Source organism: Juglans microcarpa x Juglans regia, chromosome 6D (genome assembly GCF_004785595.1).
Source record: "Juglans microcarpa x Juglans regia isolate MS1-56 chromosome 6D, Jm3101_v1.0, whole genome shotgun sequence".
Taxonomy (NCBI): Eukaryota; Viridiplantae; Streptophyta; class Magnoliopsida; order Fagales; family Juglandaceae; genus Juglans; species Juglans microcarpa x Juglans regia.
In genome coordinates this window covers 36,497,592-36,514,020 of record NC_054604.1, presented here as the reverse complement: position 1 = coordinate 36,514,020, position 16,429 = coordinate 36,497,592, and the positions used below count along the sequence as shown (strand labels likewise).

At 35.8% G+C, this 16,429-nt stretch overlaps 3 protein-coding genes across 4 annotated transcripts; 2 read left to right on the top strand and 1 right to left on the bottom strand.

Moving 5' to 3' along the window:
* Window positions 1-4,718, top strand: LOC121234410 (purple acid phosphatase 18). Its single transcript, XM_041130341.1, has 5 exons — window positions 1-344; window positions 1,109-1,777; window positions 3,349-3,537; window positions 3,614-3,702; window positions 4,222-4,718. Exons 1-5 carry the CDS (start codon window positions 210-212, stop codon window positions 4,439-4,441), a joined length of 1,302 nt encoding a protein of 433 aa, XP_040986275.1. The 5' UTR covers window positions 1-209; the 3' UTR covers window positions 4,442-4,718.
* A 250-nt stretch (window positions 4,719-4,968) lies between these two features.
* On the bottom strand, window positions 4,969-7,478 carry LOC121234411 (CRS2-associated factor 2, mitochondrial). 2 transcript variants are annotated; one of them, XM_041130343.1, is made up of 5 exons: window positions 6,882-7,478; window positions 6,204-6,331; window positions 5,891-6,116; window positions 5,622-5,749; window positions 4,969-5,472 (listed from the first exon to the last, which is right to left on the bottom strand). In XM_041130343.1, exons 1-5 carry the CDS (start codon window positions 7,372-7,374, stop codon window positions 5,419-5,421), a joined length of 1,029 nt encoding a protein of 342 aa, XP_040986277.1. In that variant the 5' UTR covers window positions 7,375-7,478; the 3' UTR covers window positions 4,969-5,418. The 2 variants fall into 2 exon arrangements, with proteins under 2 accessions (XP_040986277.1, XP_040986276.1); XM_041130342.1 differs by having other exon boundaries at window positions 4,969-5,505; window positions 6,882-7,472.
* A 6,568-nt stretch (window positions 7,479-14,046) lies between these two features.
* On the top strand, window positions 14,047-16,401 carry LOC121234166 (cytochrome P450 716B1-like). Its single transcript, XM_041129988.1, has 4 exons — window positions 14,047-14,553; window positions 14,837-15,278; window positions 15,473-15,660; window positions 15,777-16,401. The coding sequence occupies exons 1-4, from the start codon at window positions 14,062-14,064 to the stop codon at window positions 16,077-16,079; spliced, it is 1,425 nt and encodes a 474-aa protein (XP_040985922.1). The 5' UTR covers window positions 14,047-14,061; the 3' UTR covers window positions 16,080-16,401.
* The last annotated feature ends 28 nt before the right edge of the window (window positions 16,402-16,429 follow it).

Here is a 16,429-nt window from a genome sequence, read left to right as displayed (position 1 = left end):
GTAGCCCGCTACAACACACGGTACGGATTTGCTGATTTTTTCTCTTATTTTTTTAACTTTTAATGCAAAATGCACGGGCAAACAAACAAAGGTCTCCACACGCTGACGAACAGTTCTTATTCGGCTGAAGAAGAAAATCCAGTCGGTTCTTAAGTTATAGCAGAGCCAGAGAAAGTGAGTTCTGATTCGGGTCACCTAAGGAAAGAATCATGGATCCGAAGCTGATCCTTACTGTCTGTTTATTCCTAATCTCGGCAACTGCGATAGCCGACTACGTTAGACCTCAGCCTCGCAAAACCCTGCGTTTCTCGTGGAACCCAAAGCCCCCGAATTATCCCCAGCAGGTAACGTTGTTGTCAATTCTCTTCCTACTCCATTGCATAGTGGCACAGTTTCTGTTCCGATCTCATCCTTCTTTGATTTCTTGTTATACGTGTCGGATCGTGCTTCGTTTCTTTGTGTAATTTCGGCTTTAACTAGTTGGTCAGATTTTTTATTCTCAGCTTTATTCATTTATTTAAAAGTTATTATTAGGAGTAGAAAATCCAGAGGATTTTAATCCGTGAAAAGAGTGTTTAATTGAAGACGTCATCTGGTAATACAAATGAGAAGTAAATTATGAGACTTTTTGTTGTGATAAGTTATATTACAGAATTTGTATGACACTGCTTGCTTTTTTCGACTGTGAAACCATCCAGTGTTTGGAACTAAATGTGCATGTCCGTGATTATCTTATGGTATAGCTCCTTGGGTTTACAAACCCTTATTGGACTGACTTACTACCTATATATATGGTAGTCTTGTGAATATGGATTTGGAAAATCCTAAGTTCCCTGAATGTCATGGATGCAGTTAAGTGATAATTCTGTGTATTACGAAGTTATTTTGGTTCGAGTAGATGTAGTTATCTTTTGTGTTGACAAATAGATTTTCCAAAGTCTTTTTTAGATGAATGATTTTGCGAATTTCCAATGATGGTCCCTTGAGACATTTGATTTCTGGTGTATTCTTGCTCTTTTATATCTCCTGTTTATTATCTCCGTATTTTTGTTTGGCTATGCTTGGCTTTTTTTTTTTAAGTACTTTTGTGTGCACATCCCTGTTATAGGTTCACATCTCTTTGGCCGGAGACAGGCACATGCGAGTGACATGGGTCACTGTTGATAAATATTCTCCTTCAATTGTTGAGTATGGCACATCACCTGGGAGATACAGTTCTATAGCCAATGGAGAAAGCACATCTTATAGTTATCTATTCTATAGTTCAGGGAAGATACACCACACAGTCATCGGGCCTCTGGAACATAACACAATCTACTTTTACCGATGTGGAGGACAAGGACCCGACTTACAGTTAAAGACCCCTCCAGCTCAATTTCCGGTTACTTTTGCTGTGGCAGGGGATCTGGGTCAAACTGGCTGGACCAAAACAACTCTAGACCACATTGACCGGTGCAACTATGATTTGCATCTACTTCCTGGGGACCTCTCATATGCTGATTATCTGCAACACCGATGGGACACCTTTGGTGAGCTGGTGCAGCCCCTTGCAAGTGCAAGGCCATGGATGGTTACAGAAGGAAACCATGAAGAGGAGAACATACCATTGTTGAAGGATGGGTTTGAATCGTATAATTCAAGATGGAAGATGCCTTTTGAGGAGAGTGGATCGAGTTCAAATCTTTATTATTCATTTGAAGTTGCAGGTGTTCATGTTATCATGCTCGGTTCATATGTAGATTATGATGAGCAGTCAGACCAATACAGGTGGCTGAAGGTTAGTCATTTATATTCCTTTTAGTTCGAAAGGAACATTATTTTGTTACTAAATAGCCAAATTAAATCATAAAGAGTAGTCAATCTTTGATTATGAATAAGAGTAAAAATTCAACAGAGATGAATGCTTGGGTTGATTAATCAAATAAATGGAAGGCTTTGCAATGAGCTTTACAATGTATTATGTTGGTTCTATATCCATTGCTGTATCTCGTTGCAATAATTATGCTTAGGCACGCCACTTTGGCACAGAAGATCCTCACAGCGACTGTTTGGCTTTAGACAACTGTTGTAACTAGGTCTTGCTTAACTTTGGTAAACCTAGGGAATAAAGTGATAGGACCCGAACTTGCTACCTAGATATTAGGGCTGTAATCGAGCCGAGCCGAGCCGGTCTTTGGCTTACCGAGCTCGGCTCAACTCAAAATACTCGAGCTCGAGACCGAGCTCGAGATTTTTATTTATTCTTTGTTCAAGCTCGACTCGGTAAGTTAAATTCCCAACTCGAACTCGAGCTCGAGCTCGTCCCAAAAACAAGCTAGAGTTCGAGCTTGGCTCGAATTGTTTATTTTTTGAATAAGATTTATTAAATAATAAATTAGATAGATAAAAAATAAAAAATCTAATATTGAATTTGAACAACTAACAAGTAGAACTTCTGTTGAATTATAAGATTTTAAAAGTTTATAAATAATTAATATCTAACTAGTTGATATTTATCCATAATAACAATATATTATATGCCTACAAAAATTATTAATATATACACATAATATGATAGCATATATCTATTTCATATATGGTTCTCACATACTAATATATGAAACTATTAAATCTTATCGCCTAATTATTGTACAAATTATAAAATATAACTATGAAGTATATTCAATATATAGACATAAGTAATTAGGTTACATCTCATATATTTAATTATAAAAATGCTATGCTTATATTATTAGCTAATACAATATATGAATGAGCTTTAATTGAGTTAGGCTAACGAGTCAACTTGAGCATAAACCAGCGGGCCTTAACGAGCCTTAGCCGAGTCAAGTTGAGTTTTGTCGAGTATGTGTCATTTATTAATCAAGCGGGTATCTGCTTTCACAGGCAAGTTTTTTTTTTTTTTCATTGGTCGAGTTTGATTCGAGTTTAACTGGGCAAGTGCCGAGCGGGCTATTGAACAGACTAGTTCATTTACAGCCCCACTAGATAGTTCTCTGGCCACTGAGATCCCACTTAAAAACATGTTCCCCCTACAAACATAATAAGAAAAATTGTAGTCTTTGACAGGAGCATTTCCTAGGTTTAGGCTTTTAGCATGACTGACTGAAGCTTAATTTCCTTGGTTAATTACCCCAGATTTGAGGCTAACCTCAAGATATAAGCACACATGAAAACTTAATTTTCCTATCATCGTGTTATATTGGCATACACATACAATTTAAGATGCTTATCCAGTTCTTCCTGTTTTCTTCATTGTTTGAATATTTTCTCTGCCAATTCAATGCTTTATACGAAATGAGGGGCAGTCAGTTAAAATTGGATTTTACTGTCACTCTTGTTCCATAGGTTGATCTCTCGAAAGTGGACCGGAAAAAGACACCTTGGCTGATCGTGCTATTCCATGTTCCTTGGTATAACAGTAACAAGGCTCATCAAGGTGAAGGTGACGATATGATGACGGCCATGGAACCCTTGCTTTATGCTGCCAATGTGGATATAGTACTTGCTGGTCATGTTCATGCTTACGAACGCACGGTATGCTTAGACTGTTTAAGAATTCTTTATTATGATATTGTACATGGATTTTAACTTGCCGTGTTTTGTTCAACAGAAACGTGTCAATACTGGAAGAGTTGATCCTTGTGGCACTGTCCACATAACCATTGGTGATGGAGGAAACAGAGAAGGTTTAGCTCACCGGTATATCCTCGCCATAACAAAATTTCACGATCTGTAGTTCACATGAGCAAATATACTCACATGCACAGAATGTTTGACTTGATCTTATGCACATAAGGAAAGAACTCGATCCTGTTTACATATTTTGGACATCTTTAATCCATTATCTTCTCAGAACTATAACTGGCTGCTAAATGAGCCCCATTTAGAAGTGGTACATTTTAAATATATATACTCTTCATTTTGTTGCATAAAAGGAAGGTTCTTTTTTCTGAGAGGGCAGAGCATCTCCTTTAGCAACTAGCGGGTTTAAAAAATCAGTTGGCGATTATCAGACTTACAAGCTGAGATTTTCACCATTCTGCATATTATGTTTAAGAGAATGTATTTCCAATTCTTTGCAGTAAACACAATATTGCAGATGAGACATTCGGATACGTTGTTGGAAGCCTGGTTTTTAGGGAATAAATGCGTTTTTTATTTTGTTTATAACTCCTTGATAAGAGGCATCGATCTCATTGAGTTCTTGTAAATTGATAGGTATGTAAACCCACAGCCAGAATGGTCAGTCTTTCGGGAAGCAAGTTTTGGTCATGGTGAGTTAAAGATCGCGAATTCAACTCATGCCTTCTGGAGCTGGCATCGGAATGATGATGACGAACCTGTAAGGTCTGATCAGGTCTGGATAACGTCACTCATCAGTTCAGGTTGCGTTGCTGAGAAGAAAAATGAACGAAGGAAAATACTTATGGCTCCTTAGAACTTTGTTATGCTCTCTAGTGCTTGCTTCACTATATAGGAACGAAGTTTCTCTTTGCAAAGGAGCCCTTATAAAATATTGGATTTTACAGTCCATGAATTATGCAAGTCCACTATTTGGCTGGCTGCTTTAATTCGGTAGAATACATTCACTGATTTCAAGCAGCCGCTAGTCTTGTATGTATTTTACCAGAAATCCACTATTTTGTTTGTACCATAAATTCTAGCCTTGTATGATGTGAATTTCGAGTTTATATGGTACCACTGGTGTTTGTTCCTTTTGTTGGATGTTTGCCTTATAAAAAAAAGAAGGCCTATTTTTATAGCAGTTATAAAAAAGAAGAGAAATTATATTTGCAATCCTGAGTGGAGGATTGCATGTGCAGTCTCATTGATGAATGAGAGTAAAAGAAAAAAAGAAATCATTTTATAAAGGATATTATTGTAATTTTAATTTTTTTTTAAATATAACTGTATAAGTTTGCATGAACAGTCTCCATTTGGGTCTTGTATAAAAGAATTATTTGATTGAAAAATAATATAACTAAAATTCTCAATAAGTTAACCCTAAAATAATAATCCGTTTCAAAAACTACAAAAGGTCGAATTCCTAGGAGCACAATTCTACACCTTAGGATATCTCCGAAGGCAGTCACAAAGGTAATCTAAATGACACTAGCCTGGCAGACCTGTTGGCTTTTTATAGGTAATGACATGAGTTTGGTGGTGGAGAGATGCTCTCATCATGCTGATATGTCCAGTCAGGGTGGCAGGATGCCCAAAACAGTTTGCAGAGGACTCGAGATGAATCCAACAATCTCATTTAAGCATCAGACTGTGTGGACCAATCAATTCTTCTTGCAGCCTGCTGTCTGTTTGGAGAACAACGACTGTCCGCAAGGGCATCGCTTAAAATGTCCATGGCAAATTTTAGGACCTCATCCAAGCATCTTTGAACTTGTATCTTCCTTCAATAAGTTAAGACTCCTGTTCCTGCTCTCTCTTCCCCCTCCATAGTATTATTTGCTCATCCTTGAACAAAATGGGGACACAAGGTACCAGATCCTGAATTTATCAGAAAAATGAAAACCACAATTATATAAGCTTGGAGTAGAAACTCACAACTCCCTCCAAAGAGCATCATGAATTTCATAAAAATATTGGAAGATAAGGTGTCATACCTTTAATTTCAAACCTACTTTTTTGCAATCGCTGGTACCAACATGGGTACAGTCTAGTCTCACCACCTCTTCTGTCTCGAAAGCTTCCCTCACTCTCGCCACAACATTCACATATACGCCGTTCCTAGCTGCAGCAAAATCATCCAATAATGATTGAGGTTATAGAGTCATGTCTCCATGCAATTTATCACTCATTTTTCAAGCATTAGTTGCGAGAAGAAAGAATTACACTAATCTATCTATAGCCATCAAGCCTTATCTTCACTCACTAAGTTTCATTAGCGGGGGAGAATTCAGTCCCCTGTTTCTCATTTCCTTCGTTTCTTCAAATGTTAACCCATCAGCAACATTCTTCACAAGCTTTGGATATATAGGTGCATAGGGCTTCCACAGCATTAAAGGAATAACTGGCCGATTATTTGGATCGTAGTTTCGACCCCGGTATAAAAGAAGGATGTTAATGTGCTGGTAAATAACCTTCCCACCAGATTTGTCCTACAGACACACTACTATCTACATTATTGAAAACCAAAAATAGGAAATCCTTCAATAAGTGCAGATGAATAGTGAATAAAGTTAAACCTCAAGGTGAAAGCAAACATTATGCATATCAAGGGTTGGCACACCCAAGCACTTGATCCTCACAGCTTCAGCCCTTTTCCAATGGTTGTGGATGTCATCCAGCATATTGTGAGTAACTCCCCCCTTCCCTAACACAAGAACAAAATTATTGGTACTTTCATACATTTTTATTAAATATGAAAAATTTTGAAATTTTGCGTGTGCAATGTGATTGCACCGGTTCCTGGTCTACAAAAGACATTCCACGTTCTCACAATCTTTGTTATCTTGCAATTTTTTTTTTTTTTTTGGTTTTATTATCTTGCATTTAATGATTGATAGATAAGCCTAAACCCCGAGTAACCCACTTACACCAAAGCTCGAAAATCCTTGAAATCCTGGCCTCCTCTCCACCAGAGGTCTCTTAATGCTCACCCCAAGCCAGTGCCATTTTCTGTATCTAGGCATTTAACTTCTTAAAAAAAGCAAAATGACACATTTTTAATACCGTAATCTCCCAAAATAACACATTTTCAATGCCATACACTCCCAAAAAGAAACGCTTTTCCTTACCCGTATCTCTCAAAGTCAAGTAGATGATCAAGAACTACATACATTTCCAAAGAAGACGCTAAGAGCAAACCGAACAAAAAACAAATATAACCAGTTTTAGATTCATAATTTGGGATATAAAATTACCCAGATTGATTTGGCTGGCACAATCATTATGACGGTAATGTTCCACGAGCTCTGCAACTTCCTCCTCCGTAAGCGGGTCACCGAGAACCCGGCTCCTCGCCTGCGCGACGCTTTCTTGGTCTACTTGCTGTTGGGCCGGGGCGGAGGTCCCTGTCCATCTACGGTCGAGCCGGCCCGGACCGAACGGAGAGAACCTCGGGGGTTCTCGGAATCCGATCGGCTCGACGGACGGGTTGGTCTCAGAGTAGGAGTATCTGAAGTCGAAGGGAAGGTCCGACTTGAGGGGCCTGTTCAAGGTCGGGTCTTTCGCGTGACTCGGATTGTTCTTATTGGTTTTCTTGAGTTTTGGGGGTTTAGAAGATGGCGAAAATGGAGGGTCGTAGGGGTCTCTAGATAGGAATTGGCTTAAGAAACGAGAAAAACAGAGAAAATATTTATTGGGACGTATGGTTAGGGTTTGAATTTGAAGCGCCATGCGAAGACACTTGAGCATTGAAGGTTTTGTGCTACTCAGCGCACTCAGGGACCGACGGACCGTGACCTGGGGGGGCTGGCGATGAAATGAGCGGGTGGTAAGGATTAAAAATTACTTGCATAATTATCAAATGGAAAGTGTACCTACCAAAGAAATTACACAAAATCCCACAAATTTACGATATTAGGCTATTAGCTTAAATTCTGTCAATAAAATTGATTTTATTAATCAGTTTAAATATTTTCCTTATCAAATTTACCAACTTTTAATAATATCGCTTATTGTGATAGAAACAAATTACCATATACTATCCGGTAATCTACTTTCCGGTAATTTTCGTATTTACGTGACAAAGGCAAATCCAAACTGGAAGGCAAACCCAAACTGAAAATCTAAGTTAAAAGTGCTCGATATTCGTCATTCTTACACCACACATTATGTATAATTTTTATTTTTATTTTTTTCTTTATCAAATATATAATATACGGATTATGAGTAAAATAATTTTTTTAATTTTGCAAGAATAAAATAAAATAAAAAATTATGAAGGGTAGCACGACCACTTTGGCTGGGGGTGTGGGCATTTGATCGGTGCTCATTGTTGCCGGGTATCTGACTTGGTTTGTTTTTACAAAATTTTTCAACTAATCTTATCTAATCATTATAATTTTTCTAAATTCTCGCATAAAATAAAATAAAAAATTTAATTTTTTTAAATTTTAAAATAAAAATTATATTTTATAATAATATTTTATTTAATTTTTAACTTTCATTTCAATTCATCTGCGAAAACAAACGAGTCTCAAAACTTTCAAGGAAAGGAAGAATTCGTCTCTGGCATTGATTCTTGAGACCAGAACGGTTTGTTCACTTTCTTGGTTTTTAAACTTGTGTTTAGATGTTAAAGTGAGTTAAGTTGAGTTGAGATAAAATGATAAAATATTATTTTTTAATATTATTATTATTTTGAGATTTGAAAAAGTTGAATTATTTATTATATTTTATATTAAAATTTAAAAAAATTATAATAATGAGTTGAAATGAATTTAGGAAGCAAATGAAATATTCTTGTTTAAGTTCTATCAACTTTGATGGATTTCTTCTTTGATGTTTGAAGGGTGTAACATCTGTGATTTTTGTAGTTTGGTACCATGGACTTTGTTTCTTTAGATATGTAAAGAATAACAAAGCTGGAAAGGGAAAAGCAAAAGCCAATGAATGGAAAAAGAATAATATTACATGTAATTGTGAGATGTGTAAGTTTCATTTAGTCGTTTTGAAAAAGAGTAAAATTTATTATTAAAAATTTATTATTTTTTTATGTAAGTTTTATATTTTTTTTGTTTAAATAATTATACGATATTTGCTTATTTACGATTGTAATTATTATTTTTTTGTTAAAAAAGAGTCAAAAATTGAGAGAAAGAAAAGTAGGAAGAGAAAGAATAGAAAAGGAATTTCAAACTTTATTCCATGGTGCTTGTCCATTACTGCATGGTGCTGCTGCTTATAGTAAAAGAGAGAAAACAAATCCTAACTAACTAATCCAATATCTTGTACAGCTATACGATAATTTTACACAAAAGTACATTACACCCCAGTCGAAGGAAAGGACCTAATAAATGAATTGAAAAAGTATTAGGAGCTAGATTTAGATATTAGGATGAGTTGGATTGAATTATGAATAATAATATTTTGTAAATTTTATTAAGATATATTTAATTTTTTTATGAGAAGTTAAAAAAGTAATGAGTCTCATCAATAATTAGTTTAAGTTGAACCGAAATGAATTGAATTTGATTGAATAACCAAACATAACATTAATCTTAGATTTTGTGGCAACGGGACAGCTAAAGTTGTCATCTTTCGTTATTAGAGCTAATTACTTGTTGTTAGAGTACATCCAAGTTCTCTTGTCAATATATAAGGGTATTGTTAACCTTATTAATATATCAGAAGATTTACCTCATCAATCTAGACACCTCTATCTGTCCAAAGAACCTCGTTCTTGCTAAAACTATACTTCGATGCAGTTCGTGCACTTACAGTATGCAGTGAACAAATATAAACATGTTTAATACTGTTACGTCATTTAGCACAGTTTATGAACAAGTTAGATATATCCTACACAAGGTTAGTAAATTGGATATTTTCCTGCAAAATATGTTTAATAATCTATAGCTGAATAGTTCAACCCTGCCCGTGGAGGGTGTGACTTGTGATTCTCCAAATCCACTACATTACAATCCAATCCTTTCACCAAACTTTTGGACATTATCATAAATGTTACTTTCTCATCTAATCAACCAAGGAAGCTACATTTCTAATATAGCTCCTATCCTTTTAACATAAAATAATTTTCAATCATGAGTGATTACATACAATATTATTTTAATTTACTTTGTTTCATGAGCCTAGAGACAAACAAAGAATACATAAACCTAGAGACAAACAAAGATGAATGTTTGTACGAGATGAGTTATAGTCCCCAATGTTGGAGCCCTACTCGTCGGCAGGTATACACGAGATGGAATGGGAAGAAATATTTTTACACATTCCTTTTACACGACGTTGGGAAATATCGACAAAAATGACAATTTTACACATTCTGTTTCTGTATCTCAAGTTTTTCAATGTTACTAAGCTCATTTCACTTTGGTGGGTTCCATAGCCTGAATGGTCTTGCTAGAGCAGTAGAGCTTTTCCAACGTTAATACCACAAGTGGACCAGAAAGTGGCTAGCGATTTATATCATTTTTTTAACTTAATGATTAAGTATATTTTTAATGATGTTATGAAATTTTTTTTAATGTTTAAGGATATCAAAAAAATGTATGAAAAAAAAGACATTCAGCATTCTCGAAATAATTTGTCGGGCTATACCTTCGATAGGTGTAGCGCGACTCTTAAAACAATGTATGAAAAAAAAGATATTTAGCATTCTCGAAATAATTTGTCGGGCTACACCTTCAATAGGTGTAGTGCGACTCTTAAAACAATTTACAAGTTTTTTTGAAATGTTCTTTCATTCAAGACGGTTGTCGACAAGTTGTGGGCAACAGTTCGTGCACATCTCGGAAGGAAAAGGTAGGAAGGGAAAGAAAAAGGGAAACTGATATGCCACATGAGTGTGTGGAATCTCTTGGTTGCTCTATTAGTTTTCTATTTTTTTCTTTCATGATAATAAATATTTCACATTTTATATAATAAGATAAAAACAAAATAATAGTGTAGTATATATAATTTTAATTTTCTATGTTTAATAATCTATAGCTGAATGGTTCAACTCTGCCGGTGGAAGGTGTGACTTGTGATTCTCCAAATCCACTGCATTACAATCCGAAGCCTTTCACAAAACTTTGTACATTTACATAAATATTACTTTGTCATCTGATCAATCAGGGAAGCTACATTTACGATGTATAACTTTTATTTTAAATATTTTTTTTCTAAATAAACACATATATAAATTTATTAATATTCACTTTTGAATCATTAAAATAAATAAATTAAAAAATAAAATTACACATTCGGTCAAATCTAGCGGCACAATCATCGCACCACAAGGATATTGTTTAGATAATGAGTGAGATAAAATAAATTGAGATGAAAGTGAAAAATTAAATAATATTTTATTCAATTTTTGGTGGCTTCCGATCGCCCAGAAAGATATTGAGTTTGATGGATACCTAATTCTTAAGAGCACTCTTATTGGATTAGCTAAAAGTTAAATTCAATGAGTATTTATCTATTAGAGAGCAAAATATACTCACATTGGATTAGTCAAATTCTAAATATTTAGAATTTGGCTATAGTGACTTTCAAAATTTTTTTCAAATTTGAAGGTTACTGTACATACAACAAATACATATTTTATTAATTATTTATCTCTCTTTTTCTTTTTATCACATATTTGATCACAATTGATATATTAATTTGAATTAGTGATATATTAATTTAATAAGAATATGATTATTAATTAATATATAATAAGTAGAATAGTAAAATATGATAAAATAAAATAAATTAATAATTAAAAAATTAAATATTTTTGAAATGATTAGTTATTCATTACTATATAATGAATAAATGTATAATCTAATGTGGAGATTTGATGTGAATAACTAAAATCAAATTCATCTTATATTATTTTATTATTATATAATGAAAAAATAGCTATTCCAATGTAGAGATTTATATGAATGGAATAGCTAAAAGTCAAATTTCTCTTACATTCATAAAAGATGTCATTTAACTTTGACTAATCCAACGAGAGTGCTAAAGGGTGGCAAGTAAGTGAAATCTCATTTCTTGATTTTACTCTGCTCTTAATCTCTTATTTACTGTTCCAATATAAATTTCTCTTATACAATTATGGAACTGAAGCCCCTTAATTTGTGACATTCAGATATTCTGGACTACACCAATAACCCATATGGACGGTAGCATATTCCCAGAACCATCAAAGTTCGATCCAAGAAGATTTGAAAACCAATCGGTCCCGCCCTACTCTTTCGTTGCATTTGGAGGAGGTCCGCGAATATGTCCAAGATACGAGTTTGCAAGAATCGAAACCCTTGTCACAATTCATCATCTGGTGACTCAGTTCACATGGAAGCTGCGTGCCGACAATTCCTTTTGTAGGGATCCCACACCAGTACCAACTCAAGGACTACCTATCCAACTCATGCCAAAGAAGCTATGTTAGCTCCATGAGATATCTAGTTTGGTAATAATAATAATAATGGAAACACCTTGATCATGCTTGTCTTAGACAGCATTTCTGTCATGTATCCTAATTGCACAATGAGAATACTATATTGCAAAAATAGCTGAAATATACAATTGAGTTCGACCACAGATTAGAATGAAGTCCAAACTGGTAAAATTACAGCATCTAACCAGCAGTTTCCACACGATTAAGTTCATGTACTAAAATAAAGCCCAAACTTGAATAACTTGAGTTCCGAATACAACATCCCATGAGATCGAGGACACTGCAGGATCAAAGTGGAAGCTTTTGTACTCATGGTTGTTTGTATCTTGACCAATCACATTTCTTTCTAAACTTTGTTAAGGTAAATTGAAGGGAAAACATAATATATAAGAAATCTCCAGATGACTAGAAAGAAAGATTTTTTAAAAAAAAAACATCCTATGGACGTATCTATTCTGGGTTGTGCATTTGAGGACGTGTGTGAAACTCAACAAGCATTCTAGTTCATTTTGTTTGTGGTTACTTGAAGGTCTTGATGTTTTCATAGGAATGAAAATGCTGAAGGTTGTGATTGCTGACAATCTAGAATTATATTGGCTGCATTTTTTCAACATCCTAATTGTCTCCGATGATTGTACTGGTTGATCTTTTTTGCATGAAAAGATCATGTACTTTGTAATTCAAATTGAGGCTTAAAAGTCATTGCGAAATGCATTTTTTACACATGGAGACAATGTTTTTTGTTTTCGAAAGAGGATGGTGCTCCATACCTAATTAAAAAATACTCACTTATGGCCGAAGAAAACCATGGTTACCATATGGTGATAATGTTGCAATATGTATCTTTGCTCAGCCATGAGCAGTTGTTGATCATTTAACTGTTGTGTGTTCAAGTATTGTGGAACTCAACTTTGAATGTTATAGATAGGTAAACTTGGTTCTTGCTGGAGTTCTTGACAAATGTACAGGCGTTATGGGAAACTTCCGTGTGAGTACAACATGTATTTTAGTCTTCCAATGCTAATGTCATTTGGGTTTTTTTTTTTATTTTTTTTTATTTTGCAGTTCTCTCATGACTGGGTTTCATGTTTACAAAATTACAACCGGTGGCAACCATATTCCACCCCAAGGCCGATTGATGGTGTTGGGGATTTGTTATAGAGTTGTTGACCAACGCCAGGGAAGCCCCAGACCTCTTGTAATTATTCTTTGGGGAGAAGAGTAATGCTATATGAAGTTGTAGAGTTTGTAAGCTCCATACAGTCGTTTTGTATGAAAATAAGATTCTTCTAGATCACATTGAAATTTGGAAACATGTACTAAATTAAAACTTTTGGCCGTATTCTCCATGGAATCACAATTTTGAGATTAATATGGGATGCCCTTTATATCTTTAAAATATGTGAATGTAATCTTTTGTAATATTCATGTACTGATATCAACTGGAGCAATTAAAGTTGGTCAACAAGCAAGATATACCCTTGGTAATCGCATCCATTTGCACTACCATACAAACCCAAACCTTCACAAAACTAATAAAAAGGGGGGTTTTAGTACATTGGCCAATAAACAATCATTGACATAAACAATAGAATTTGTCTCATGCTTTTGACTTTAAAGATTCCAGTAACCAGCTAACCGACAAATTTGTTGGACATCACCATGATACGTTGTCATCTGATCAACCAAGCATGTATGATGTAGCTCCTCTCCTTGTGACACAACGTTTTCCAATTGTTAAATGAGTGATCACATTCTACAGCAATGTCATCCTTGTTTGTTGTTCATCTTTCCAAAGAAGAGGTCAGGGGTTTACAACCCAAAAGAAGACAAAAAGAAAGAATACAAAAACCGAAAAGATAAATAAAGATAAAAAATGAAAAAGAAATTCAGTTCCTTCCGTGAGCCTATTTAGGTAGTTCACTCTCATGGGTCTTTTGTATCTCCCCACGCAACCAATCTTCAAAACACCATAGACACCCAAAACAATGAATATTATCCTGGCTATTTTCCTCTTCCTAACGCCCATCTTCCTTCTCCTTTCATGGGGAAGAAGATCATCAAAAAGGCTGCCTCCAGGGTCACTAGGAATACCCTTTATCGGCCAAAGCATAAGCCTCCTTCGAGCCATGCGTGCCAACACTGCAGAAAAATGGCTAGAAGCAAGAATCAGAAAGTATGGTCCAATATCGAAGCTAAGCCTCTTCGGCAAACCAACAGTGTTCATTTCTGGGCAGGCTGCAAACAAGTTTTTATTCACCAGTGATAGCAGCACAATTTCTAACCGGCAAACTCAGTCTATTCGGATGATTTTGGGCGACCGGAATATATTCGAGCTGAATGCTGAAGATCACAAGCGTGTCAGAAGCGCACTTGTATCATTCTTAAAACCTGAATCATTAAAGCAGTATGTGGGGAAAATGGATAAAGAAGTCAGGAGACACCTTGAGATTCATTGGCAAGGTAAACAACAAGTCAAGGTATGAGATACTTGTTGAATGTGGCTGATAAATGTGTTATTTCTCACTCAATAGATATTTGGTCCTTTTCCAAAGCGTCATTATCTTTCTTAGCACAACCAAAAGAAAAGGGAAAATTCCATACTACAAAAAGTAAATGGCCTTTTACAAGAGAAGTTTACTGTAATCAGAACATGGCTTACTTTAGAATTTCCTCAGCTTAAATGAGATACTTAATATATGTGCGCGCAAGTGATTTGACAATTTTGTAGTCCCTGAAGTACACGTTATGTCTTGCTGAAAGGTGTTGCCCCTAGCGAAGACCCTCACATTTGACATAATTTGTTCTATTTTATTCGGGCTTGAGCGAGGAGGTCGAAGAGAGGCAGTTGTGGCTTGCTTCCAAGAGATGATAGAAGGAATGTGGTCGGTCCCAATCAACTTGCCCTTCACACGCTACAACTGCAGCCTGAGAGCAAGCGAAAGAGTTCAGAACATGCTCAAGGACATCATACGTGAGAAGAGAGTGGAACTTGAGCATAAGGCTGCTTCTCCTCACCAAGATCTCATCACTTGCCTGCTTAGCATCCGCAATGAGGACAATGAAGAAGCACTTACTGTGAATGAGATTGTACACAATGTTATGGTCGTCATGGTTGCAGGATTTGATACTTCATCTGTGCTGATAACTTTTATAATGAGGCTTCTGGCCAACGAACCAGCTGTTTATGCAGCTGTTGTTCAAGGTATACATGAAGCTCTCCCCTCTCTCTCATAGAATTTTAAAATCGAGATCAATTTGAATGCTTGGAGATGAAGAACGCGGTAACTTCATTCACCATTAAGAAAATCAAATAAGAGAAATGGTCTAGAATGGTCCAGTTATGTAGAATCTTGCTCATATAAGACACATTTGTGGGCTGCTGATTAAATTTTGCAGAGCATGAAGAGATAACTAAAAGCAAGCCTTCCGGAGAGTTCCTAACCTGGGAAGACTTGGCCAAAATGAAGTACACCTGGAGAGTAGCAATGGAAACATTGAGAATGATTCCTCCCGTATTTGGTGGCTTCAGGATCGCCCAGAAAGATATTGAGTTTGGTGGATACCTAATCCCTGAAGGGTGGCAAGTGAGTGAAATCCCATTTCTTGATTTTACTCTGCTCTTGATCTCTTCTTTGTTGTTCCAATATAAATTTCCCTCATCCAATTATGGAACTGAAGCTCCTCTATTTGTGACATTCAGATATTCTGGACTACATCAATAACCCATATGGACGGTAGCATATTCCCAGAACCATCAAAGTTCGATCCAAGTAGATTTGAAAACCAAACGGTCCCGCCCTACTCTTTCGTTGCATTTGGAGGAGGTCCGCGAATATGTCCAGGATACGAGTTTGCAAGAATCGAAACCCTTGTCACAATTCATCATCTGGTGACTCAGTTCACATGGAAGCTGCGTGCCGACAATTCCTTCTGTAGGGATCCCACACCAGTACCAACTCAAGGACTACCTATCCAACTCATGCCAAAGAAACAACTATATTAGCTCTACGAGATCGCTAGTATTGTAACTAGAATAATGCCCGTCTTATACACCTCTATAAGATCTTTAGTACTGGAACTAGTTTCGTGCTTGTCTTATACAGCATTATTGTTATACATCCTGATTGCATAATGAGAGTACGCTGTTGCAAAATTAACTCAAATATACAATCAAGTTTCCACCTGATTAAGTTGCACTAAAATAAAGTCCAAACTCGAACAACTTGAGTTCCAAATACAACATCCCATAAGATCAAGGACACTGCGGGAACAAAGTGGAAGCTTCTGTCCCCATGGTTGTTTGTAACTTGACCAAACAATTTTCTGTTTCAATTTCGTTAAGGTAAATTCCAG

Bases quoted from the DNA above. Each gene is read 5' to 3' on its own strand.
- LOC121234410 (XM_041130341.1), top strand. From the start codon at position 210: ATGGATCCGAAGCTGATCCTTACTGTCTGTTTATTCCTAATCTCGGCA. The intron at 1,778-3,348 runs GTTAGTCATTTA...CTTGTTCCATAG, and splicing joins ACCAATACAGGTGGCTGAAG to GTTGATCTCTCGAAAGTGGA. The intron at 3,538-3,613 runs GTATGCTTAGAC...TTTGTTCAACAG, and splicing joins TTCATGCTTACGAACGCACG to AAACGTGTCAATACTGGAAG.
- LOC121234411 (XM_041130342.1), bottom strand. From the start codon at position 7,374: ATGCTCAAGTGTCTTCGCATGGCGCTTCAAATTCAAACCCTAACCATA. The intron at 6,117-6,203 runs GTTTAACTTTAT...GTGTGTCTGTAG, and splicing joins ATGTTTGCTTTCACCTTGAG to GACAAATCTGGTGGGAAGGT. The intron at 5,506-5,621 runs GTATGACACCTT...TGATAAATTCAG, and splicing joins AAGTAGGTTTGAAATTAAAG to GATCTGGTACCTTGTGTCCC.
- LOC121234166 (XM_041129988.1), top strand. From the start codon at position 14,062: ATGAATATTATCCTGGCTATTTTCCTCTTCCTAACGCCCATCTTCCTT. The intron at 15,279-15,472 runs GTATACATGAAG...TAAATTTTGCAG, and splicing joins TTATGCAGCTGTTGTTCAAG to AGCATGAAGAGATAACTAAA. The intron at 15,661-15,776 runs GTGAGTGAAATC...TGTGACATTCAG, and splicing joins TAATCCCTGAAGGGTGGCAA to ATATTCTGGACTACATCAAT.